At 45.1% G+C, this 24,525-nt stretch overlaps 1 protein-coding gene across 2 annotated transcripts in view; it reads left to right on the forward strand.

Annotated features, from left to right (window-relative positions):
• The window catches only part of SPATA48 (spermatogenesis associated 48), a 270,129-nt gene that overhangs the window by 64,189 nt on the left and 181,415 nt on the right, over positions 1 to 24,525 (forward strand). The window contains exons 1-3 of one of the 2 annotated variants that reach the window (XM_030209519.1): positions 5,169 to 5,218; positions 6,669 to 6,769; positions 7,606 to 7,679. In XM_030209519.1, the coding sequence (XP_030065379.1) occupies positions 6,704 to 6,769; positions 7,606 to 7,679 (140 nt within the window). In that variant the 5' untranslated portion in view covers positions 5,169 to 5,218; positions 6,669 to 6,703. Of the gene's footprint in view, positions 1 to 5,168; positions 5,219 to 6,668; positions 6,770 to 7,605; positions 7,680 to 24,525 lie in introns of those variants that run through there. The other variant, XM_030209509.1, reaches the window with a different exon arrangement.

The raw sequence follows: 24,525 nt of genomic DNA on the forward strand, positions 1-24,525 counted from the left end.
CCTTCCGACTTTTCCAGATTAATTTTGAATCCGGACACCCGCTCATACCACTTCAATGCAGCTGACAAGGCAGGAAAAGAGTTCTCTGGCTCAGTCAAAGTCAGTAAAATATCATCCGCGAATAGCAAGATTCTCGATTCTACTCCCTTGATACTCATCCCCTTAATATCTGGGTGTTCACGGATATAGCAAGCCAGTGGCTCCACCACCAATGCAAAGAGCAAAGGCGATAGAGCGCAGCCCTGTCTCGTGCCTCTTCGCAACAAAAATGAGGGAGACTTATGCCCATTGATCTTTACAGAAGCACAAGGCTCTTTATATATAAGCAGAAGCCAAGACAGGAACTGATCCGGGATTCCCACGCTTTGTAAGACTGCGAACATGAATGGCCAGTGCACCCTGTCAAACGCTTTTTCAGCGTCTAATGAAAGCAGCCCCATCGGCATCTCAGTCATTTTAGCATAATGAATCAGGTGGAGTACTCGTCTGATATTATCAATGGCCTGCCGACCCCGAATGAAGCCTGCCTGGTCCTCTTTAATTAAGATAGGGAGGTAGTTTTGCAGGCGGGTGGCTAAAATCTTAGTAAATATTTTGTAATCCACCCCCAACAGGGAGATGGGCCGATAAGAACCACAATGGAGGGGATCTTTACCCCGGCTTTAATATTACTGAAATAGTCGCCAAGTTCCAAGTGGCCGGGATCGGCTGACCATCAGCAAATGAGTTAAACAAACGTACTAGGAGTGGCCCCAAAACCTTAGCAAAGGTCTTATAAAATTTTGCTGTAAAGCCATCTGGCCCCGGAGCTTTACCTACTGCTAAAGTGCGAATTGCCCCCAAAACCTCATCCAACTCAATAGGTCGCGCCAGCTGACGTTGGGCCCCCTCCGAGAGCATCGGCATCTTAGCCTTATCCAAAAAACTCAAAATATCCTCCCCCGAGGGGTCAACATCTGGAGTATATAAGTTTTCATAAAAGTGCTGAAACAGATCTTGTATTGGACCCGAGTCTGTGGTAACTGTGCCGTCCTCCGCTCTGAGGGCAGAAATATGATTCTGGAAAGCCTGCTTTTTAAGCTTGAAGGCTAAGAGCCTGCTGGATTTATTCCCAAACTCAAACTGATGCTGTCGCACTCGCTGCAAGTGTTCAGCAACATCAGCTAGCTGATGTCCCTGTAACTCATGCTGTAATTTCTGCATCTGCTCTAGCAAAATTGAGGTATGTTGCGGAGCCCTCCTATGCAAAATCCTTTCAATTGCTAGCAATCTTCTCCTCAAGCCGTTTTCTACTGCCCTTCGCTCTCGTTGCACATGAGTCTTTAATGCTATAAAATGGCCACGAAGCACTGCTTTCAGTCCATCCCAGACCACCCCTAAAGGAACCTCACCATTATCATTGATTTGAATATACTCTTTTGTTTGGGCCTCCAACTGCACAACATAGGATAGCTCCGATAAGATAGAATCATCTAGGCGCCATTCTGGTCGGGCTCGCCGCTCCACCCGTACATTCAACCGCAACACTACGGGACTATGGTCTGACCATGTTCTACTAGTGATTTGATGTTCAAGGATATTATGAATCATCTCCATATCTCCCAGCCAGAGATCAATCCTTGAAAAGGACTTATGAACCTGGGAAAAATAAGTATACTCCCGGGCCGCAGGGTTCATATGTCTCCAATAATCCGATACCTGCCAGCGTGCCAAAAAATCCCGAAACAATGCCCGATCCCTCTTCGCATACATCACTGCTGTGGTAGAATTGTCCAAATAGGGGTTAAGGGTCAAATTAAAATCCCCCCCAATCAGCAAGCGTCCCGTTTTATGTTGCAGTAAAACCTGATCTAATTGAGAAAAGAAATTTTTGTGATCCGAGTTAGGGCCATACACATTCAGCAAAGTATAATTACAACCCCCTAAAGTTATGTTGAGTAACAGATATCTTCCCTCCCTATCTCTGATCACCTTATCAACAGTCCAGGGGCACGATTCACCTAGGGCTATAAGAACCCCTTTAGTTTTAGTGCCATCTTTACTGGATGCAAAGTAATGAGAGGGGTACCCTCGGTGCCTGCAAAGTGACTCATGGGCTGGTTTCAAATGTGTCTTCTGAATAAAAGCAACGTCTGCCCTCAAGCGCAGCAGCTCTTTATACAATAATTGACGCTTTGTTGGAGTGTTTAAGCCTCTAACATTTAGACTAACCAAAGTTATATCAGACATCTCTGTTTAGAGCAACATATCATTGTGCCTAATGTTTCTTCAAAGCTTGAGTGTCCAACCCCCTCCTCCCCCATCTCTCTCTTAACCACCATATCATAGAACCTTCTAGCAAGCATATTTTGTTGAACATATTCCCCCCCCCATCCCAACCATAACCTTTTGATCCTCTCTGACTAACCACAGAGAGATATCCAACAGAGGAAAGTGATGTGCTCTCACTGCCCCCTCCCAATCCCAAAATATCAACACACTTATATATATTATAAGCAAACTACTCCCAACAGTATAAGCCCATTTTGGTAAGTCATATACATATACTTCCTGACCAGAAATATTTTCTTATCAATTATTACAACCTGACCATGGTATTAAGGCCTTTGAGTTGAGTCATTCATGTTAGGCAGCCATCCATTTTTTGCCGCTGCAGACGCTTATGTCCTTTTTCAACCCGCTGCCATTGTGGGCGTGCTGGCGTTGAAGCCCCTCTAGCGTTTCTCTGGATAGCTGACGCTTCTTTTACATTCTCTTCAGGCAGAATCAATTGTGCTTCTTGGAGAGATTTAACTTGATGCAGTCGGCCATCTTTATAAAAAACTAGCGCAAAAGGATGGCGCCAACGATACTTGATTCCCAGATCACGAAGTTTGAAGGTGACAGGCTTCAGCTCAGCCCTACGTTTCAGAGTAGCCAAAGCCAAATCCTGATACACCTCAATGCCATAGGTATCCCATTTAAAGTTCTGAGCCTTTCGAGCTGCCTGCATTACTTGCTCCTTAAGCTTAAAATCTTCAAAGCAGGCTATAAGATCTTTAGACTGATTTCCTCGTGTAGAACCAAATGCTCTATGTGCTCGCTCTAGCCGAATCTCATTCGGCTCCACAGTTGTTCCCGCCGCCGCCAGCAGCGAGCTCGCAATTTTTTGTACTGTCGCCTCACAATCCTGGTACAGTGAAACTTCAGGCAAACCTCGAAAACGTAAGTTGTGCCGCCGACCTCTGTTCTCAAGGTCCTCTATTTTTTCATTAAGTTGCTGCATATCTAGCTGTGTATCCGAGAATTTCCGATTTAAAGCACAGACTTCCTCTACTTGTTCGTCAAGTCTATTCTCAGTGTCTTCTACTCGCGCTCCAAGCTCGCGGATCTCTCCGCGCAAATCCGCTCCCAAGGTCACCAGTTCGTCGCGAACTGCCTTAAGATCGCGCCTAATCTCCTGCAGCCATTCTTTAAATTCAGAGAAAGGCACCGCATCTGGCGCTGCTGCGTCTACTTGGGAGTCAAACAGGTCTTTCGGAGACGAACCCCCCGAGCACAAGGTCTGCCTCGGATCCTCCGGTGTCGGGCCCACCACGCGACTTGCCGCAACTCCGGAAAAGCCATATTGCGACAAATCTGACTGCCGATTCATCTTTTCAGGTCAGGTTTCAAATCTTGCCAGCAAGCCAATTCAAAGGTTCGTGTTTTCCACACTGTTGGCGAAAGCTGAAAGACGCTAAATGTAATTATGATAGAAAGGGAGCAGGAGCTGATATTTCAAGCGACCATTACAGTCGGTGACGTCACTTCCCTCCTCTTGATCTTATCTTTCAAAGCTGATAATTGGAGGCTGATAGGACAAGCTCTAAGGTTCCAGATAGTTTGCCATAGGATTAAAGCAAAACATGTATTGCACTGAATGAAAGTAAACTAAGTTCTGTTTTTTCTTTTACCACACAGCTGTATACATTTGCCCCTCCTCCAGAGGCCACAGTGTATGAGTCACCAGATGCTACATAATCAAACTGATTGAATTAAGGGGCAGATGCACTAAAGCTAAATGAGCCTTTAATGACTCTCCAACGAGGAAAATTTGATCCGTTGCATGCATCAAAGGGCTTTTACCGAGGAAGCCAGCAGCTAACGAAAACAGAATGGAGATGAGCAATTAGTGTGAAAACCCCATTGAAACGACATGCACTAACCTTTTCCGATTGCCTTTACGCAGGAAAAAGGCATGAAATCTAACGAGAGGTCTGGACCACTCGTTAGGACAGCTCTGTGCCAGGAAAAATCATTAAGTAAAAAAATAAACAAACTTTGAGCCAATCCCAGCGCATTAGCAGAGCTAAAAGCGCTGTGATTGGTCCAAAGGACGTCAGAAAAACATAAATAAATAAAAATAAAAAAAGGATCGTAGGTTACTGACGTCAGACAGGGGCGGGCCCAGCAGGAGAAAGACGCGCCATCGAAGCTGGGCGAAGGCAGGCATCAGCTGTCTTCTTGCCCGTGCAGCGCCTTCGGACAGAGGAGAGAGGCGCTGCACGGGCCCGGTAAGAGGGAGGGGGGCCCGATGGAGGAGGGGAATGGCGGCGATGACCCCAAAAGGGGGCGGGGCACAGGACGGAGGATGTCGGGAGGCGGAGCTGAGGTGAGAGAGTAGTGAGGAAGGGAGGGGGGCAGGGGCTGCTTGAATTTTGCTTTTTCGGGGTGGGGGGAGCGGCGGAAAGTGGGGAGCAGCGGGGGGGGGGGGCAAGGCCGTCCGTACAGGACGCTCCTGATGAGCGCCCTTGCCCCCTCCCGACCCTTTTTTTAAATTTTTGTTTTGATTTGGGAGCTATGTGCTTGTGATTTGACTGTGTTTTGACTGTTTGTGGCATGCGCAGAGCAGCTAACATAACGCTTGGCTGCTCTGCGCATGATTTGGGGGCCGATTAACGATGTGTATTGTGATTCTTTGATACATTGTACGTTTCTATACCGATCTGAGCATGTGTGACTTTTTTTTTTGGTGCATTCTTCGTTTTTTAAAAATCGTTAGGGCCTTTAACGATTTTGATTTTTTTACGTTTGCTTGATGCATCTACCCCTAAGTCTCTTGCACTGAAGATTCAAAACACTATTCTAATGAACGCACCTTTAAGACAGACACCAGATTCACCAAAGTCACCAGATTCTATGTAACCAAATTGATTGGATTAAGTCACTTGGCACAGGTTCAAAACATAATTCCAATGTAAGCACCTTTAAGACAATTCCAGCATAAAAATATGAAATCACTAGCACAGAAGTTCAAATCACAGTTCAATAAAAGCACCTTTAAGACAATACCAGCATAAAAATATGAAATCACAATGCAAGAACAATTTTAATTTATAGGCAATAGGATGAAGACAGATTAGAAACATTTAGAAGTCAGACCCTCTGTAAGTGAAAAGACAGATTTTTTTTTAATAGGATAGAGTAGAAGGAGGTACAGTCAACAGTTCATCAGGAAGATTTGCTTTAAATGAATTGAGAAGGCCAGTTAAATCATATGCAGACTGAGAAATTACTCAAGGATCTTACCAGACTGGAACATTGGGCATTCAAATGGCATATGAAATTAAATGTAGACAAGTGCAAAAAGTTGCACATTGGGAAGAATAATCCAAGTTATAGTTACTTGACGCTAGGTTCCACATTAGGAGTCGCTACCCATGAAAAAGAGCTAGGTGTCTTCATGAACAATACATTGAAATCTTCTGTTCAGGGGTCAAAAATGCAAACAATATTAGGAATTATTAGGAAAGGAATAGAAAATAAAACAAAGAATGCTATAATGCCTCTATTGCTCCATGGTATTGAGTGCAATTCTGGTTACTGCATCTCAAAAAAGATATAGCAGAATTAGAAAGATATAAAGAAAGGTGGCCAAAATGATTAAGGGGATGGAACTCCTCTCATATGAGTGATTAGGGTTCTTCAGCTTGGAGATGAGACATCTGAGGTGGGATATGATAGAGGTCTACAAAATCCTGAGTGGGGATGAGTGGGTGGAGGAGTGGCCTAGTGGTTAGCATGGTGGACTTTGGTCCTGGGGGAACTGGGTTCAATTCCCACTGCAGGCACAGGCAGCTCCTTGTGACTCTGGGCAAGCCACTCAACCCTCCATTGCCTCAGGTACAAATAAATATCTGTATATAATATGTAAGCCACATTGAACCTGCTATGAGTGTGAAAGCACAGGGTACAAATGTAACAAAAACAAATTTATTGTTTATTCTTTCAGAAAGGTCAAAGATGAGGGCACACGCCATGAACTTCCATGATAACAGTTTTAAAAAGAATAGGAGAAAATATTTTTTCACCGAGCGCATAGTTAAGCTCTGGAACTCATTGCCAGAGGATGTGGTAAAAGCAGCTCAAAAAAGGTTTAGAGAGGTTCCAGAAGATAAAGTAAATAAATTGCTGTTAAGGTAGACACAGGGGAAGCCACTGCTTACCCTTAGGGTTCATAACATGGAATCTTGCTACTTCATGGGATTCTGCCACTATTGGAAGCAGGATACTGGGCTTGATAGACCTTTGGTCCGACCCAGCATGGCAACTCTTATGTTCTTGTATAATAGATGATGATTCTCTATTTGGAAAGTGTTTTAGAGATACCTAAAGCTGAAAATGAACAACAGTTTCTTTACTTCCAGGTTGGACAAGCCCAGTGAAAGTCATTCCTACTGTAATGTCTCGAGGTCATAAACCTAATCTAACTCAGACATTTGCTTTCAAAATGGACCGTGCACTGCAGGTAATGCATTTGGTACATCCCTATTTAATTTACATTTGTTTATATTGAATGGCCAAAGTCTCATTAAAAATATGGATTGAGTACGAAGTACTGAAACCCTGTAAGATTCTAATTAAAGCCAGTAAGAAACGTTTGCTTGTGTTCCAAGTGGGTTTCTTATAAACACAAAAGAATGACATATCACAGGTTATTTAAATGACTGTATTAAATACTCAAAGCATAGAAACATAGAAATATGACAGCAGATAAGGGCCGTATGGCCCATCTAGTCTGCAGAAGCAGTACTAGGCAGACGAAAGCAGTACAAATAACCTGTTGATTTTTGAGAGCCTATTTTAATGCTGGAAGACAGGAACTCCATGCCACAATTCCTTTCTTATGGGATTAGAAAACTGAGGTTATCGAAACTGCATAGTAATTATTCCGACTTGACTCTTCCTGATTGCATAATATAAATAGCATGAGGTGTGTGGGTAATGATTTTCTGCATATCTATCTTAAGCACTACTGGTGCTTGTCCCTGTGCTCTGCCATTGTATTGAACAACCAGCTTCTGTCTGGTGAAATTTTGTATTTTGTCTTGGAGATGATACTTTCAATCAGTGGATTTGAGAACAGTTGTCTTCTGAAGGGGTGACCCTTCAAGTATACAATGGAGTTTGACTCACTTCCAAGGAGGGTGTCTCAGCCTATGATAAGCAAGGGAATGTGTATCATGCGCAGAAATGTCTGGGAGAATTTGTAAGAGTAAAAAATGAAAAAATAATATATTAATTCAAGTGTTAGTTCCGTACTTAGTAATGCACTGTTTCTAACATTATATTTTGTGTTCTTAGCATTCAGATGCTTATTCTACAAACTGGAGAGAGGAAGCTGCAAGGAAATATATGTATACATCATCAACACAAAGGTGAGGTATATTTAATGCAGCAGGAATTGTTCCTGTACTATGGATCAGTTTACCATACCCAGAGACTTTAGAAGGGACATAAATAGTTCCCTGGAGATTTTACTTTAGCTTTTAATTTCATAGGACTGGATACATTTAAAAAAATGGATCTATATGTTAGTTAAGGCAGAAATTCGAAATCATAACATAGTAAATGATGACCGTTACAGACCAAAATGGCCCATCCAGTTTGTCTAGCAGTGATTTATGTACTGTGGATAGATCTACATACAAAATCACATTATGGAGGCTAAGACCTGTCTGCCTTCCCCCGTGTCTTTTTTAAGATTGTAACTGCTACCATTTGTAGACCCTTGAGGGCCAGATGCACAAAGCTTATCTTGCTGTTAACGTTCTTCTTTAGACTGGTTCTAGCCAATTTTACAGCTGCTCTGGAGTTGTCGAAGAGAGAAGCACAAGTAGGAAGCTATAAAGGCTGCCAGCTTGTGCTTCCTACTTCTCAGCCCCCCCCATTTATTTTTAAAATTTCCCTGGTGGTCCAATGAACCACAACACCCCCTACTGCATCTTGTTATTTCCCTGGTGGTCAAGTGGACCCTGACCCCTCAATCTTTTTTAACATTTTTCCAGTGGACCATTACCCCCCTGTGACGCCGCAACCTTTTAAAAAAATTTTCCCTGGTGGTCCAGTAGACCAAATCCCTTCCCCTGCGCAGGCACACACCTCTCCCTCTCTCCTTATATGGTGTTTAGCCCTGCCCAGTGCATCCCAGAATGCACTGGGCAGGGCCTGGGCACCGCCAATTTGTTACGGGTGGGCCTGAGGCAGGAGGGAAGAGCCATTGCTCCTGCTCTCCTGCCTCCACCTTGTTGTAAAGGTGCAGGGAGGGGTGGGGCGTGTGCCTGCACGGGGGAAGGGGTTTGGTCCTCTGGACCACCAGGGAAAATTTTTTAAAAAGGCTCCAGGTTCACGGGGGGGGGGGGGGGGGGGGGGGGGGAGGCGTGGTCCACTGGACCACCAGGGAAAGTTTAAAAAAAAGATTGGGGGGGGGGGGGATCAGGGTCCTCTGGACCACCAGGGTAAATTAAAAAAACAGTGGAGGTCCAGTGCATCAGAGCTGCACAAAGGGGGATCCGTGTAGCTCATTTGCATGCGATTCCCTTTGTGCATCGCTGGCTATTAGCGATTCACTAAATTTTAGTGCCTCAGGGCCTTAATGCTTAACTTGCATCACCTTCCCACTAGGGATCCTCCGTGTTTACCCCATGCATTATTGAATTCTGCTGCCACTTTTGTCTCTACCACTCCTCTGGGAGGGTATTGTGGCCATTCATCATCATTCTATCCATGAAGAGTATTTTCTGCTGTTGGTCCTGAGTCTACCCCCTTAGAGTTTCTGATTGAAATCCTCTTTGTAGAGTAGCAATACTCAACCAGTTTGTCCTGACACACTGAACATCTGAGGCATGTGCCCAGGGCCCAAAGGTTTAGGGATGCTCGGTAATATGTGCTCATAATTCAGGGGGATAAGATTGCCAATTATCTGGATTTATTCAGGATTCTACAGATCTATAAATTAACTATTATGAAGGCAGAAGAATGGCTAAAGCATCTGAATATTTTCAGTGTCTAGCTCTGTATGTAGCTCTCCATGTTATTGTCACGATTGTGACTATATTTCCTGTCGGACTTGCTTTGGGGTTCCTCCAGCCAAGCTAAGTTGGCGTGTAATCCTGAAGCCTGGGTGGAAATCCTGAAATCCGTTCCAGTCCAGTCTAATCCATTCCGGGATCCTCTTCCAGCCAGGCTGTGCTCTGCTGTTGTGTTGCTGAGCCCCACCCTGCTGGTGACCTCACCTGTAGTGCCTTTATTAAGCACCTGGGAACTTTCAGGCTTGGACTTTGCATCGCTATAGGTCAGTTGGTGTGCTTCTGCACTTCTGCGGGCTTTTGCCTTTGGCTTTAGTGTTCGGTCTGTGGGCTTTTGCCTCCTACTTTAGTGTGTTTGTTTGTGGGCTTTTGCCTTCTGCTTAGTGTGTCTGTTTGTGGGCTTTTGCCTACTGCCTTCGTGTGTTGGTTTGTGGGCTTCTGCCTTCTGCCTCAGTGTTCTGTTTGTGGGCTTTTGCCTACTGCCTTCGTGTGTTGGTTTGTGGGCTTCTGCCTTCTGCCTCAGTGTTCTGTTTGTGGGCGTTTGCCTTCTGCTTTAGTGTGTCTGTTTGTGGGCTTTTGCCTGCTGCCTTCGTGTGTTGGTTTGTGGGCTTCTGCCTTCTGCCTCAGTGTTCTGTCTGTTTGTGGGCTTTTGCCTTCTGCTTTAGTGTGTCTGTTTGTGGGCTTTTGCCTACTGCCTTCGTGTGTTGGTTTGTGGGCTTCTGCCTCAGTGTTCTGTTTGTGGGCTTTTGCCTTCTGCTTTAGTGTGTCTGTTTGTGGGCTTTTGCCTTCTGCTTTAGTGTGTCTGTTTGTGGGCTTTTGCCTTCTGCTTTAGTGTGTCTGTGGGCTTTTGCCTTCTGCTTTAGTGTGTCTGTTTGTGGGCTTTTGCCTTCTACTTTAGTGTGTCTGTTTGTGGGCTTTTGCCTACTGCCTTCTTGTGTTGGTTTGTGGGTTTCTGCCTTAGTGTTCTGTCTGTTTGTGGGCTTTCTGTTTTATTTCCCTGTGTGTTGGTGGCTGCCTGGTGTTCAGCCTTCTGTTGTGTTCTGGTATTAGGTGGTAGTTGTAGCCCAGCTTTGGGTTTAGCCTTGTCTGTCTATTTTGTCTGTTTCCCTCTGCCTTGCCCTCCAGTCCTTATTTGTGCAAGCTTATTGCTGAGTCCTGTTACCTGGGGAGGTTTCCCCAGTTCTGTGTCCTGATTCCTGGCCCTGTTAGTCAAGGTTGCTCTTGAGTCCTTTCCCCTGTGTGTGTTACTGGATCCTGTAAGTCCCGCCGGCCACCTGCACCTGGGGGCTCAACCCCTGGGGAATGGTGGTCAGGTGTAGGTGAAGTCTATTCCAGTCCTGTATCCTTGCCTGATTATCTACGTCTGTAGTTCCCTGCCGTGTTGGTGTGTTGTCTAGTACTGGTTGGGGGTTTTGCCTGCCACTGTCGCTCTACTGCAGTGGCCCAAGGGCTCACAAATCCTGTTTCCCCTTGAGAGGCCTGACAGTTATTCAATCAAAATGTCCAAGACATCATTATCAGTATTGTCTGCGTTGTCATAATACATCCTATATAATAAAACTCACCCTCAACGTTCTGAGGACACTGACGTCACTGTCAGTTCCTCCGGGCACTTCCTTCCAGTTCAAAGGGTTCGTGGTGGTGAAGCCACCGAAATCACTGTGTTGGGGCCCCGCCCTCGCGTCAAACATGATGACGTCGAGGGCGGAGCAATGGCGTCAGTGGCTTCACAAGCAACGACTCAGCACATTGAACGTGGCGTTGGCGTGCGTGAACGAGGTCCACAACAATGGCGGTCAGTGCCTTCACAACGCTGAAGGGGTGAGCAGGGGGGGTCCGGGAGGAAAACCTTGCTAGCGTCCGTTTCATTTGCGCCTGAAATGGGCATGTTTTACTAGTGTTTCATTAAAGTGCAGTGAGCCTATTCTATAAGAATACTTGCACACGTGAGTGTTCTTATATACTACTAGCATAAACTAGAATTGATAAGCATATTTACAACAGGTCTATGTCTGACATAAAGAGGTGCACCTAAATGTGGCATTTATTTGCATGACCTGCTGTACACTGTCTTGTGAATCTCTTCATAAAGGTGGTTAATAAATACAGTATTCTGTAAGCTCCTCACATAAATGTTGGCCATGCCTATGACACACCCATTCCCCTCCTCTGTGAACACTCCCTTGCAATTACACACTAAGCCGTTTTAGCTCGTAATTACAGGTTAGGTGTGCCATTTACTGTGTGAATGACAGTATTCTATAAACTTAAGTATGTAAATGATAGGAGTTAGCATTCAGAGCCAAAGTTAGACATACTGGGGCCCAGAGCATAAATTTGGAAAGGGACTCCAAAGCCTACTAGTAATCTATGTCTTTTTCAGCTTCAAGAGGGCTTGGGTACTCTGTGGCATAGGAGCCCTGGGCAGTTTCCCTGATTGCATCACCTAATGCCATCCATGACAGTGCTCAGCCTAATGGTAAGCATGCCTACTGTGCCTCCATACAAGCAGATTTTCACATCTCCCAATGCTCTGCTGACACAGTCTCTACTCCTTCAACAAGTTAACATCACCTACAAACTGGCAAGCAGGGTAATGAACACATTCTGAACGGCTCTCAGGATGGGGCCTAAAATAAGTTATTACTCTTTGAATATGAACTGCTGCTCGTTACATAGGAGAGATGCAGCATTTCTTGCCCAACCCTTTCTCCATTTGAAACAGGACTAATTAGCAAGTAAATCAGGAGGCCGAGACACAGACTTCCAAAGCAAGGCAACTTTTATTAGCTAGCTGACACAGTACTAAGTTCAGACTCAGGATACTGCGCCCCGAGCATCACCTGACACTCGTTCTTATACAAATTAGTGGTCATGCGCATAAAATACACCATACAACACACATACACATGCGCAGTACATGCACATGCGCAATACATTAGTAGTTCTGTAGTTCTCACAGAGAAAAGATACGTCAGTTTTATAGCTTTCATAGAGATTGTTACTTTGCAAGAAATGTAACTTATTGCAGTGTTTCAGCACATTCACACAATACAGCCTCTGTACATGGATCACGAGACTGCACGGGCAGAGCCAGCTGTCTCCCTTACAAACCTAAATTGCTGACTACTACAACTTGTTATCTAGCTGCTGGTTAACAAATAGATGTTACTAGTAAAAGTCCAAACTGCACAGTTTTAGGTTTTAGTTTAGGCTCATCATAGAAAAGCTGAGGTTTTGGTACAATGCAAAGGTGCAAGTGTGAATGCAAAGTCCAAATAGAAAATCCTGCTAGTGCAAAAGTCCACAAAAGTCCAAATAAAGTAAACAGTGCAAGTTTTGCAAGTTCAGTGCAAGTTTTGCCCCCTACACATTGACCTATATGTTTACTGTTCCTGCAAACTGCTTCCCAATCAAAACCTTTAAATTCAGCAGTAAATGCATCTCTTTTCCAGACATTACAAAACCTTGCTGTCAGGTAGTGGAAAGTTTCCCGGGACCATTAATAAAATACTGCTGACTGACCTTGTGTCAGCAGAAGAGAAGTGTCACCACCACTTCCCACTCTCTGCACACACACACACATCCTATACATACAGAATCATACCCCCCCCCCCCCCACTTGGTCTGCGCAGTGAGTAGGCATGCTGACCACGGAGTCGCTTGAGAGCTGCAGTGAGCAAAGGTGGCCAGTGGCACAGGGCTGTGCCTGGCTTGGACTTGCTTTCAGTGTTGCCAACCTCACTTATTTCCTACTAGTGGATAAAAGCCCAAAAGAAAACTACCTGCAAATTAAAAAAAAATGTGAGTTAAAAAAACAAAAGAAGGCCAAACTCGAGGGAGATAAGTGAGCTAGGCAACACTGTCTTCTTCAATCCTTCCCCCTTCCAGTGCAGAGACTGGTAGAATCCATCCAGTGGGAAGGCAGCTTGTCACACAAAGGAGGGTCTGAGCTATATGTGCTGTTGGGGAGATTGAATTCTGTGTGTCATCTTGAACCGCATTGAGTGTCCTGGGGAGAGGATGATGGGGGAAGGTGAAAGATCTCATCACATGGTTTCCAGTACCATCTCTATGCTGATAACACCCAGCTTTACCTCTCCACTCCCGACATCACAGTCGAAACCCAGGCCAAAGTTTCGGCCTGCCTTTCAGACATCGCTGCCTGGATGTCCAACCGGCATCTGAAACTGAACATGGCAAAGACTGAGCTCCTTGTCTTTCCACCCAAACCCTCTTCTCCTCTTCCCCCACTTTCCGTCTCTGTTGACAATGCCCTCATCCTCCCCGTCCCTTCAGCCCGCAATCTCGGAGTCATTTTCGACTCCTCCCTCTCCTTCTCTGCCCATATCCAGCAGACAGCTAAGATCTGTCACTTCTTCCTCTATAATATTAGCAAAATTCGCCCATTCCTCTCTGAACAGTCCACCCGAACTCTCGTCCACTCGCTCGTTACCTCTCGTCTTGACTATTGCAACCTTCTTCTTGCTGGCCTCCCGCTTAGCCATCTATCCCCCCTTCAATCTATCCAAAATTCCGCCGCACGTCTTATCTACCGCGTGAACCGATACTCTCATATCGCCCCTCTCCTCAAGTCGCTTCACTGGCTCCCGATCCGCTACCGTATACAGTTCAAGCTTCTCCTATTGACCTTCAAGTGCACTCAATCTGCAGCCCCCCATTACCTCTCTACCCTCCTCTCCCCGTATGTTCCCACCCGTAACCTCTGCTCTCAGGACAAAGCACTCCTATCTGTACCCTTCTCCACCACCGCTAACTCCAGACTCTGCCCCTTCTGCCTTGCATCACCTTATGCCTGGAACCGACTTCCCGAGCCCATACGCCATGCGCCCTCCCTGCCCATTTTCAAGTCCTTACTCAAAGCCCATCTCTTCTCCCTTGCTTATGGCGCCTAACCACCCTCCCCATTCATGATACCTACACTGACTACATAGTTTGTAACCTTTAGATTGTAAGCTCTCTCGAGCAGGGACTGTCCTTCCCCATGTTTAAACTTGTACAGCGCTGCGTAACCCTAGCAGTGCTGTAGAAATGCTAAGTAGTAGTAGTAGTAGATCTGCTGCTGCAGGCTGAGAGAAAGAAAAAGCTGGCAGCAAATGCAAGAACTTAATTTAATGATGGTCAAAGCTAGTGTGTGTGTGGGGGGGGGGGGGGGGGGGAATGAATGAATGAGCACAACACCAGAAAAGAGAGGTTGTATGTGTCTGTCTAAAATTTGGCATAGAGTGAAAGCATTTACACCAACTAAAACCTGGTGTAAATGCTCGCACCTTATTTAGTTTAGATCAGCCATATTCAATAACAGTGCATGTAATTTGTAGGAACACCCATGACCTGCCCATGACCCTCCCATGGCCAAACCCCCTTTTGAAATCTACATACAGTGGGGGAAATAAGTATTTGATCCCTTGCTGATTTTGTAAGTTTGCCCACTGACAAAGACATGAGCAGCCCATAATTGAAGGGTAGGTTATTGGTAACAGTGAGAGATAGCACATCACAAATTAAATCCGGAAAATCACATTGTGGAAAGTATATGAATTTATTTGCATTCTGCAGAGGGAAATAAGTATTTGATCCCCCACCAACCAGTAAGAGATCTGGCCCCTACAGACCAGGTAGATGCTCCAAATCAACTCGTTACCTGCATGACAGACAGCTGTCGGCAATGGTCACCTGTATGAAAGACACCTGTCCACAGACTCAGTGAATCAGTCAGACTCTAACCTCTACAAAATGGCCAAGAGCAAGGAGCTGTCTAAGGATGTCAGGGACAAGATCATACACCTGCACAAGGCTGGAATGGGCTACAAAACCATCAGTAAGACGCTGGGCGAGAAGGAGACAACTGTTGGTGCCATAGTAAGAAAATGGAAGAAGTACAAAATGACTGTCAATCGACAAAGATCTGGGGCTCCACGCAAAATCTCACCTCGTGGGGTATCCTTGATCATGAGGAAGGTTAGAAATCAGCCTACAACTACAAGGGGGGAACTTGTCAATGATCTCAAGGCAGCTGGGACCACTGTCACCACGAAAACCATTGGTAACACATTACGACATAACGGATTGCAATCCTGCAGTGCCCGCAAGGTCCCCCTGCTCCGGAAGGCACATGTGACGGCCCGTCTGAAGTTTGCCAGTGAACACCTGGATGATGCCGAGAGTGATTGGGAGAAGGTGCTGTGGTCAGATGAGACAAAAATTGAGCTCTTTGGCATGAACTCAACTCGCCGTGTTTGGAGGAAGAGAAATGCTGCCTATGACCCAAAGAACACCATCCCCACTGTCAAGCATGGAGGTGGAAATGTTATGTTTTGGGGGTGTTTCTCTGCTAAGGGCACAGGACTACTTCACCGCATCAATGGGAGAATGGATGGGGTCATGTACCGTACAATTCTGAGTGACAACCTCCTGCCCTCCGCCAGGGCCTTAAAAATGGGTCGTGGCTGGGTCTTCCAGCACGACAATGACCCAAAACATACAGCCAAGGCAACAAAGGAGTGGCTCAGGAAGAAGCACATTAGGGTCATGGAGTGGCCTAGCCAGTCACCAGACCTTAATCCCATTGAAAACTTATGGAGGGAGCTGAAGCTGCGAGTTGCCAAGCGACAGCCCAGAACTCTTAATGATTTAGAGATGATCTGCAAAGAGGAGTGGACCAAAATTCCTCCTGACATGTGTGCAAACCTCATCATCAACTACAGAAGACGTCTGACCGCTGTGCTTGCCAACAAGGGTTTTGCCACCAAGTATTAGGTCTTGTTTGCCAGAGGGATTAAATACTTATTTCCCTCTGCAGAATGCAAATAAATTCATATACTTTCCACAATGTGATTTTCTGGATTTAATTTGTGATGTGCTATCTCTCACTGTTACCAATAACCTACCCTTCAATTATGGGCTGCTCATGTCTTTGTCAGTGGGCAAACTTTCAAAATCAGCAAGGGATCAAATACTTATTTCCCCCACTGTATTAGAATTTATGCACACCACTTTACAGAATATGCTTAGAAAGTTGCATGTGTAAATTCTAATTAGTGTCAGTGCCAATAACTGTTTGTTAGTGGCCAATTATTGGTGCAGATTGGCTTGTTAAACAATTAAGTTGCATGTGCAATTTTAGTCACCATATATAGAATTCCCCTGCATATGTGTTATCCACTGGAGCATGATAATCCAACAGTACACTGAGGTTTACTCAAACAGAAGAGGTTTGAAGGCCTAGGTGATAAAAGTAATATAGGTACTCTAGTATTGTTGTAGGAGGGCCAGTGACAAGGTCATGACCATTAGTAGCGCACCAGATTCAAAAAGATATAGCAGAATTAGAAAAGGTACAGAGAAGAGCAATGAAAATGATAAAGGGGATGTCACAACTTCCCTATAAGTTAAGGCTAAAGTGGCTAGGACTCTTCAGCTTGGAGAAGAGACAGTTGAGGGAAGATATGATAGAGGTCTATAAAATACTGAGTGGAGTGGAAATGGTAGATGTGAATCGGTTGTTTACTCTTTCCAAAAATACAAGGACTAGAGGACACACAATGAAGCTACTAAGTAGTAAATTTAGAATAAAGCGGAGAAAATATTTCTTCACTCAACATGTAATTAAACTCTGGAATTCGTTGCCAGAGAATGTGGTAAAAACAATTAGCAGGGTTTAAAAAAGATTTGGACAATTTCTTAAAGTCCATAAACCATTATTAAGATGGACTTGGGAAAACCCGCTGCTTTTTTCTAGGATAAGGAGCATAAAATCTGTTTTACTCTTTTGCGATATTGCCAGGTACATGAGCAGGGACTGTCCCTCCCCGTGTTTAAACTTGTACAGCGCTGCGTAACCCTGGCAGCGCTATAGAAATGCTAAGTAGTAGTAGTAGTAGTAGTAGTACATGTAAGCTGGATTGGTCACTGTTGGAAACAGGATACTGGGCTTGATAGACCTTTGGTCTGTCCCAGTATGGCAAGGCTTATATTCTTAGATTGAAAATCTCATCCACCTGAAAGTGTGTGTTAGTCTGGTGGAAAGTTTATGAGTAGCTATGAGGATATCTTTAATGGACTGCAGAACATTAAGAGCGAGACTAGAGGCTGCTAAGTTTCCAGGTTGTGAGGGTTAGAGACTTCAGCTCTAAAAGAAGAAAATGGCTCTTGTGTTTGAGTCACCAGTACCAGAAACCAAGAAGGCAGAATCAGTTCAGTTGAGGCCAGTAAGGCACTATGAGAATCATGGTGCTTTAGCTTTATGTGAACTGGTGCAGAACTCTTGGTGTGATATGGATTGGAGGATAAGCATAGCAAAACAACCATGTCCATGGAACTGCCAGGGCATCTAGAGTGGGGAGGAAGAATGGAAAAGAGGAATCATATTCTCCTTGTTCTCAAAAAGTCAATGTGAAACATTCTCTACTTCTGAAAGAGAACTCAGAGTCACTTTGCAGGACCACTAGTGAGCATGAAACACTGTGAGTTTGTGAGCTGATTGTTTGATCTAGATATGCATGTAAGCCTGTATTTGGATGCAGTTGGCTATAGCAAATTCCCAGATTCTGGCTCCTTCTCAGCAAAGCCATAGAAAGTGACCCCTTTGCTTGTTTAACATAAAACATGCTACTTGATTGTCCAAAACAGAACAGAGGAATTGTGAAGGTGGTGAAGGAATACTTGTAGTGCCAAGAAGTATTTGGTGTGAAGAACTGTATTGTACTATGACCAAATTCCTTGCAAATGTTGATAGTTGAAATGAGCTCCTACCAGGAGTGGCCTGAGCCAGAATTGTGCCCTGTTCAACTCACCCTCTAGTACCTCCACCCCATCCATTGCACCGCAGCCAAGTAGGGGAGACAATGGGCATGGAACAATTTTGGCACCCCTTCCTTCCATGTAAACTGTGCGGCCACACAGCTTGTACAGCCCACGGGCCAGCCCTGCTCCCCACCCTCAGTTTGAGACATCTGTAATTGGGACTAACCGATGTTGCCATGGTACAAAAGGGACACCCACTACTAGGCTGGGTTTATATTCACCAGTGTAACATGCAGTGGCGTACCAAGGGTGGGGTGGTGGAGGCGGTCCACCCCGAGTGTAAATACAAAGGGGCGGTGCTCCACTCCTGTTGCTCCTGACCCATCCTTTTATTTAGGTCGCCGGCGCCGCTGTTACCTCTTCTTCGCAGTCCCCAGTCTCAGTCTCCACCTGCCTACACTCAGCTCCTTCGACAGCCCTCTCCTCTATGCCACCCGGCCCCCTGCATTTTTAAAATCTCTGAATCGGCAGCACAGCACCAGTGCGCAGTGCCTCGCGTCTGTGCAACAAGCAGATTGCCTCGGGCCTTCTCTCACTGTGTCCAGGCGACAAGACCCATATAATGTGTTCTAAATCATACATTTTATTATCTGGAATGTTACAGTATATTTGAATTGGCAACAGTGAGAGAAGGCCCGAGGCGATCTGCTTGTTTCACAGATGTGAGGTGCTGCACACTGGCGCCGCGCTGCCGATTCAGAGATTTAAAAAAATGCAGGGGACCGGTTGGCAGAGAGAAGGGGGCTGTTGAGAGGGCTGAGAGTAGGCAGGTGGGGACTGGGTTGAGGGGCTGAAAAGGGGGGTCTCAGATGGGAGAAGGGGGCTGGAGCTGGAACTGGAATCTGAAAAGGGGGCAGGAGGGAGAATGGAGCCATGCCTGGAGCAGGGGCAAGTGGGAGAATGGGTCTAGGGCTGAAAAGGGGGGCAGATGAGAGAATGGGTCTGGGGCTGAAAAGGGGGGCTGTAATGTAAGGAACTGTGGCTGAAAAGGGGCAGGGGCTGAAACTATGGGGACTGGTTCCCCTACTGCTCCCGTCCCTTCCTCATCCTCCCCATTATTTTTTGAGTAGGTTTTCTGCTGTATTAGCTTCTTTTTACCGCAATGGCTTCTGCCTCTGTGGTGCGCTGTAAGCCACATTGAGCCTGACGCTGTTGGGAAACTGTGGGGTACAAATGAGATAATAAATAAATAAAATGGGACAGGGAGAAAGTGGCTGGGGCTGAAGCTCAGGACTGGTGGGAGAGAAGGGCTGGGGATGAAACCAGGAGCTGAAACTGGGGCCTGGTGGGATAATGGGACAGGATGCTGGGCTTGATGGACCCTTGGTCTTTTCCCAGTGTGGCATTACTTATGTACTTATGTAGGGGCAGGTGGGACTAGGGGGAGCTGGAACTGGGGGCTGAAAAGAGAGAGAGAGGACAGATCCTGGATGTAAGGGAGATAGAGGGAGGGCAGACCCTGGATGGATGGGAGAGGGAGGGCAAATGGTGGATGGAAGGGGCAGAGAGAGAGGGTAAACCCTGGATGGAAGGGGCAGAGAGAGAGGGTAGACCCTGGATGGAAGGGAGAGAGGGCAGACGGTGGATGGAGGGGGCAGGGAGAGAGAGAAGGCAGGCACTGGATGACAGGGAAATAGAGAAAGCAGATGCTGGATGGAAGGGAGAGAGTGCAAAGAAGATGAGGAAAGCAGAAACCAGAGACAACAAACTGTAAATAAAATATATGTTTTTCTTTTAGGATTTATTTATTTATTTGTTTCATTTGTATCCCACATTTTCCCACCTATTTGCAGGCTCAATGAGGGTTAAGGTATGTCCATTACAGTCTTTAGTTTTGCAATGTCCCAGGAACTTAGGTTTTTATGTTGGGTCAGAGGGGTATGCCTTTTTGACCAGGTTTGTTTTTATTTTTTTTTTTCGGAAACTTAGGTGGTTCTACTTTGTTTTTACTATTTTTGGCAGTGTGTTCCATAGTTGTGCGCTTAAGTAAGAAAAGCTGGATTCATAAGTTGATTTGTATTTGAATCCTTTAGTACTTGGATAGTGGAGATTTAGGTAAGTTCGTGCTGATTTTGTTGTGTTTCTGGTTGGCAGGTCTATGAGGTCTGTCATGTATCCCGGGGCTTCGCCGTAAATGATTTTATGAACCATGGTGCAGACCTTGAAAGCAATGCGTTCTTTGATTGGGAGCCATTGTAGTTTTTCTCGGAGGAGTTTGGCGCTTTCATAACATGGTTTTCCAAATATAAGCCTGGCTGCTGTGTTCTGGGCAGTCTGAAGTTTCTTTATAATTTGTTCTTTGCATCCTGCATAAATTCCATTGCAGTAATCTGCGTGGCTTAGTACCATTGATTGTATCAGGTTGCGAAATATAGCCCTCGGGAAGAATGATTTCACGCGTTTGAGTTTCCACATTGAGTGAAACATTTTCTTTATGGTAGATTTCGCTTGGTTCTCTAGGGTGAGGTTTCGGTCGATTGTTACTCCGAGAATTTGTAAGTTGTCTGAGATGGGTGTGACCTGTGTGACCTAGGATGCTTAGGTTTTTGAGTTTGTATGTGTTGTATTGGGAGGAGATGATGAGACATTTTCTGTGTTGAGTTTTAGTTGGAATGCATTTGCCCATGAGTCCATGATGTTCAAGCTGAGCTTGATTTTGTTGTTGATTTCTGATAGATCTTGTTTGTATGGGATATATATTGTGACATCATCAACATAAATGAATGGGTTAAGGCCTTGAGTGGATAGGGCCTTGGCTAGTGGGGTCATCATGAGGTTGAAAAGGATCGGTGATAGTGGTGATCCTTGTGCTACTCCACAGTTTGGTTTCCACTGTGATGATAAAGTTGTGCTAGATTTCACTTGGTATGTTCTGGCAGTTAGGAAGCCCTTGATCCATTTGAGTGTGTTTCCGCCAATTCCGAAGTAGTCTAGGAGTCTTAGTAATATATTATGGTTGACCATGTCAAACGCACTGGACATGTCGAATTGGAGGAGAAGTATACTTTTACCTATTGCTATTTCCTGCTTGAATTTAGTTAGGAGAGTGAGTAGTACTGTTTAGGGGGCGGAAACCTGATTGAGATTCATGTAGTATTGTGAATTTGTTTATGTAATCATATAATTGTTTGGTTACAAAACCTTCCTTTAGTTTGACTACCAGTGGGATAGATGCTACTGGTCAGTAGTTGGTAATATCATTTGTTTTTTTCTTGGTGTCTTTTGGTATTGGGGTGAGTATAATGTTGCCTTTTTCTTTTGAGAAAATGCCTTGTTGAGGCATGAAATTTAGGTGGGATGTAAGGTCTGTTATGAAGCAGTGGGGGGCGGATTTTATTAGGTAGTTAGGGCAGGTATCCAATTGACAGTGACTGTTGGAATATCTGTTAATCGCTTGGGTGACAGTGTCGACAGTGAGGAGGGTGAAATTTGACCAGGTTTGGTCCGCTGGGTATTCACCGGGGGTTGGGTCCAGAACAGTTATGTTTTCGGTGTCCATGTTGTCCTGAGGTAGAGTTTTGCATAAGTTCACTATTTTTTCGTTGAAGTATTTGGCAAGGTTGTCTGCAGAAGGGGGGTCGTTATTGGTTGTGGTGGTCAGTGTTATGTCTAGTAGTTTGTTCACAAGATGGTATAGTTTCCTTGTGTCTTTGTAGTCTGGCCCTATTTTAGTTTTGTAGTATGACCTTTTGGTTTGTCTTATTGCGTATTTGTATTTCCTTTGTAATTGTTTCCAAGCATTAAGTGTATATTCATCTTTCATTTTTTTCCATGCGCGTTCCAGTTTCCTGGATTGTGTTTTTAGTTTTTTCAGCTCTTCATTGAACCATGGTATTGTGTTATGTCTGCGTGAGGTTCTTGTTCGTAAGGGTGCTATTTCGTCTAGTGTCTGTTTACATCTTTTGTCCCATTCTGAGAGGTAGTGTGTGGAGTCTGTTTGTGCTGTCCAATCATTGTTATATATCTGTTTCCAGAATGTTTCCGAGTCTATTTGGCCTCTTGTGGTGTAGGTTGTATATTCTTGTGTATGGAGAGAGCCCCTTTTCCGCCATTTTAGGTCTAGGTTTAGTTTGTAGTGGTCGGTCCATGGTGTTTCTGTCCATTTGGTTTCTGTTATTACTAGGTTCTGATCTGAGGACAGTTTGTGTGAGATGAGGTCCAGTGTGTGCCCTTTCGCATGGGTTATTTGCATGTGAGGCCATTTAAGATCACATGAATGAAGGAAATCTTTGCATTCTCGTGCGTTAGCAGAGTTTGGGTCTTTTAGGTGGAGGTTTATGTCTCCTAGTACTAGTATAATGCAGTTGGATATACAAGTATTAGAGATGAAGTCCATGAAGTTCCAATTGCCTGGTGGTCTGTAGAACAGCATACAGTTTAGGTGGTCATGTAGGGTTTTATGTTGGATTCTAATTGAGGCTATTTCAAGTTGGGTTGTTATGGATTCGCCAGTGATTTCGATGGTGAAATGGGATCGTATATAAGGGAAGGGAAATGGGACTTGATATACCACCTTTCTGAGGTTTTTGCAACTACATTCAAAGCGGTTTACATATATTCAAGTACTTATTTTGTACCAGGAGCAATGGAGGGTTAAGTGACTTGCTGCTACTACTACTACTACTATTTAGCATTTCTATAGTGCTACAAGTCGTACGCAGCGCTGCACAAACATAGAAGAAAGACAGTCCCTGCTCAAAGAGCTTACAATCTAATAGACAAAAAAATAAAGTAATCAAATCAATTAATGTGTACAGGAAGAAGGAGAGGAGGGTATGTGGAGGCGAGTGGTTATGAGTCAAAAGCAATGTTAAAGAGGTGGGCTTTCAGTCTAGATTTAAAGGTGGCCAAGGATGGGGCAAGACACAGGGGCTCAGGAAGTTTATTCGGGTGCAGCGAGACAGAAGGCGCGAAGTCTGGAGTTGGCAGTAGTGGAGAAGGGAACAGATAAGAAGGATTTATCCATGGAGTGGAGTGCACGGGAAGGGGTGTAGGGAAGGATGAGTGTGGAGAGATACTGTGGAGCAGCAGAGTGAGTACATTTATAGGTTAGTAGAAGAAGTTTGAACAGGATGCGAAAATGGATAGGGAGCCAGTGAAGCGACTTGAGGAGAGGGGTAGTATGAGTAAAGCAACCCTGGCGGAAGACGAGGCGGGCAGCAGAGTTTTGAACCGATTGGAGAGGGGAGAGGTGACTAAGTGGGAGGCCAGCAAGAAGCAGATTGCAGTAGTCTAAACGAGAGGTGACAAGGGTGTGGATGAGGGTTTTGGTAGAGTGCTCGGAAAGAAAGGGGCGGATTTTACGGATGTTGTAAAGAAAGAAATGACAGGTCTTGGCGATCTGCTGGATATGAGCAGAGAAGAAGAGTCAAAGATGACCCCAAGGTTTCGAGCTGAGGAGACAGGGAGAATGAGAGAGCCATCAACAGAAATAGAAAACGGGGGGAGCGGGGAGGTGGGTTTGGAGGGAAAAATGAGAAGCTCGGTTTAGGTCATGTTTAATTTCAGGTGGCGTTGAGACATCCAGAGAGCAATGTCAGACAAACACGCTGAAACTTTGGTTTGGATGCAAGGTGAGATATCAGGGGTAGAAAGGTAGATTTGGGAGTCATCAGCATAGAGATGGTAGGAAAAGCCATGGGATGAGATTAATGAACCAAGGGAAGAAGTGTAGATAGAAAAGAGGAGGGGACCAAGAACAGAACCCTGAGGTACGCTGACAGGCAGAGGGATAGAAGTAGAAGAGGATCCACCAGAGTGAACACTAAAGGTGCGGAGGGAGAGGTAGGAAGAGAACCAGGAAAGGACAGAGCCCTGGAATCCAAGTGAGGACAGGGTATCGAGAAGTATGCTGTGATCGACAGTGTCAAAAGCAGCGGAAAGATCAAGAAGAATCAGGATGGAATATTGACCTCTGGATTTAGCCAGTAATAGGTCATTGGAGACTTTAGTAAGCGCAGTTTCGGTTGAGTGGAGAGGGCGAAAACCAGATTGTAGTGGGTCAAGAATAGCATGTGAGGAGAGAAAATCAAGGCAGCGGTGGTGAACAGCACGCTCAAGTAATTTGGAGAGAAAAGGGAGGAGGGAGATGGGTCAGTAATTAGAGGGACAAGTAGTGAAGGCTTCGTAAGGAAAGGTGTGACCACAGCATGTTTAAAGGCAGTAGGAACAGTTGCAGTGGAAAGTGAGAGGTTGAGAATGTGACAGATAAAAGGAATAAGAGCAGGTGAGATGGCATTAAGAAGGTGGGTGGGAATAGGATCAGAGGAACAGGTGGTACATTTTGAGGAAGAAATAGTAACTTCAGGAAAGGAGGAAAGGGAATGAGGGGAAGGAGAGAGAGGGGAACGGACTAGTGGAGGCAGAGGTG

This window comes from Microcaecilia unicolor, chromosome 1 (genome assembly GCF_901765095.1).
Source record: "Microcaecilia unicolor chromosome 1, aMicUni1.1, whole genome shotgun sequence".
In the NCBI taxonomy this organism is placed as follows: domain Eukaryota; kingdom Metazoa; phylum Chordata; class Amphibia; order Gymnophiona; family Siphonopidae; genus Microcaecilia; species Microcaecilia unicolor.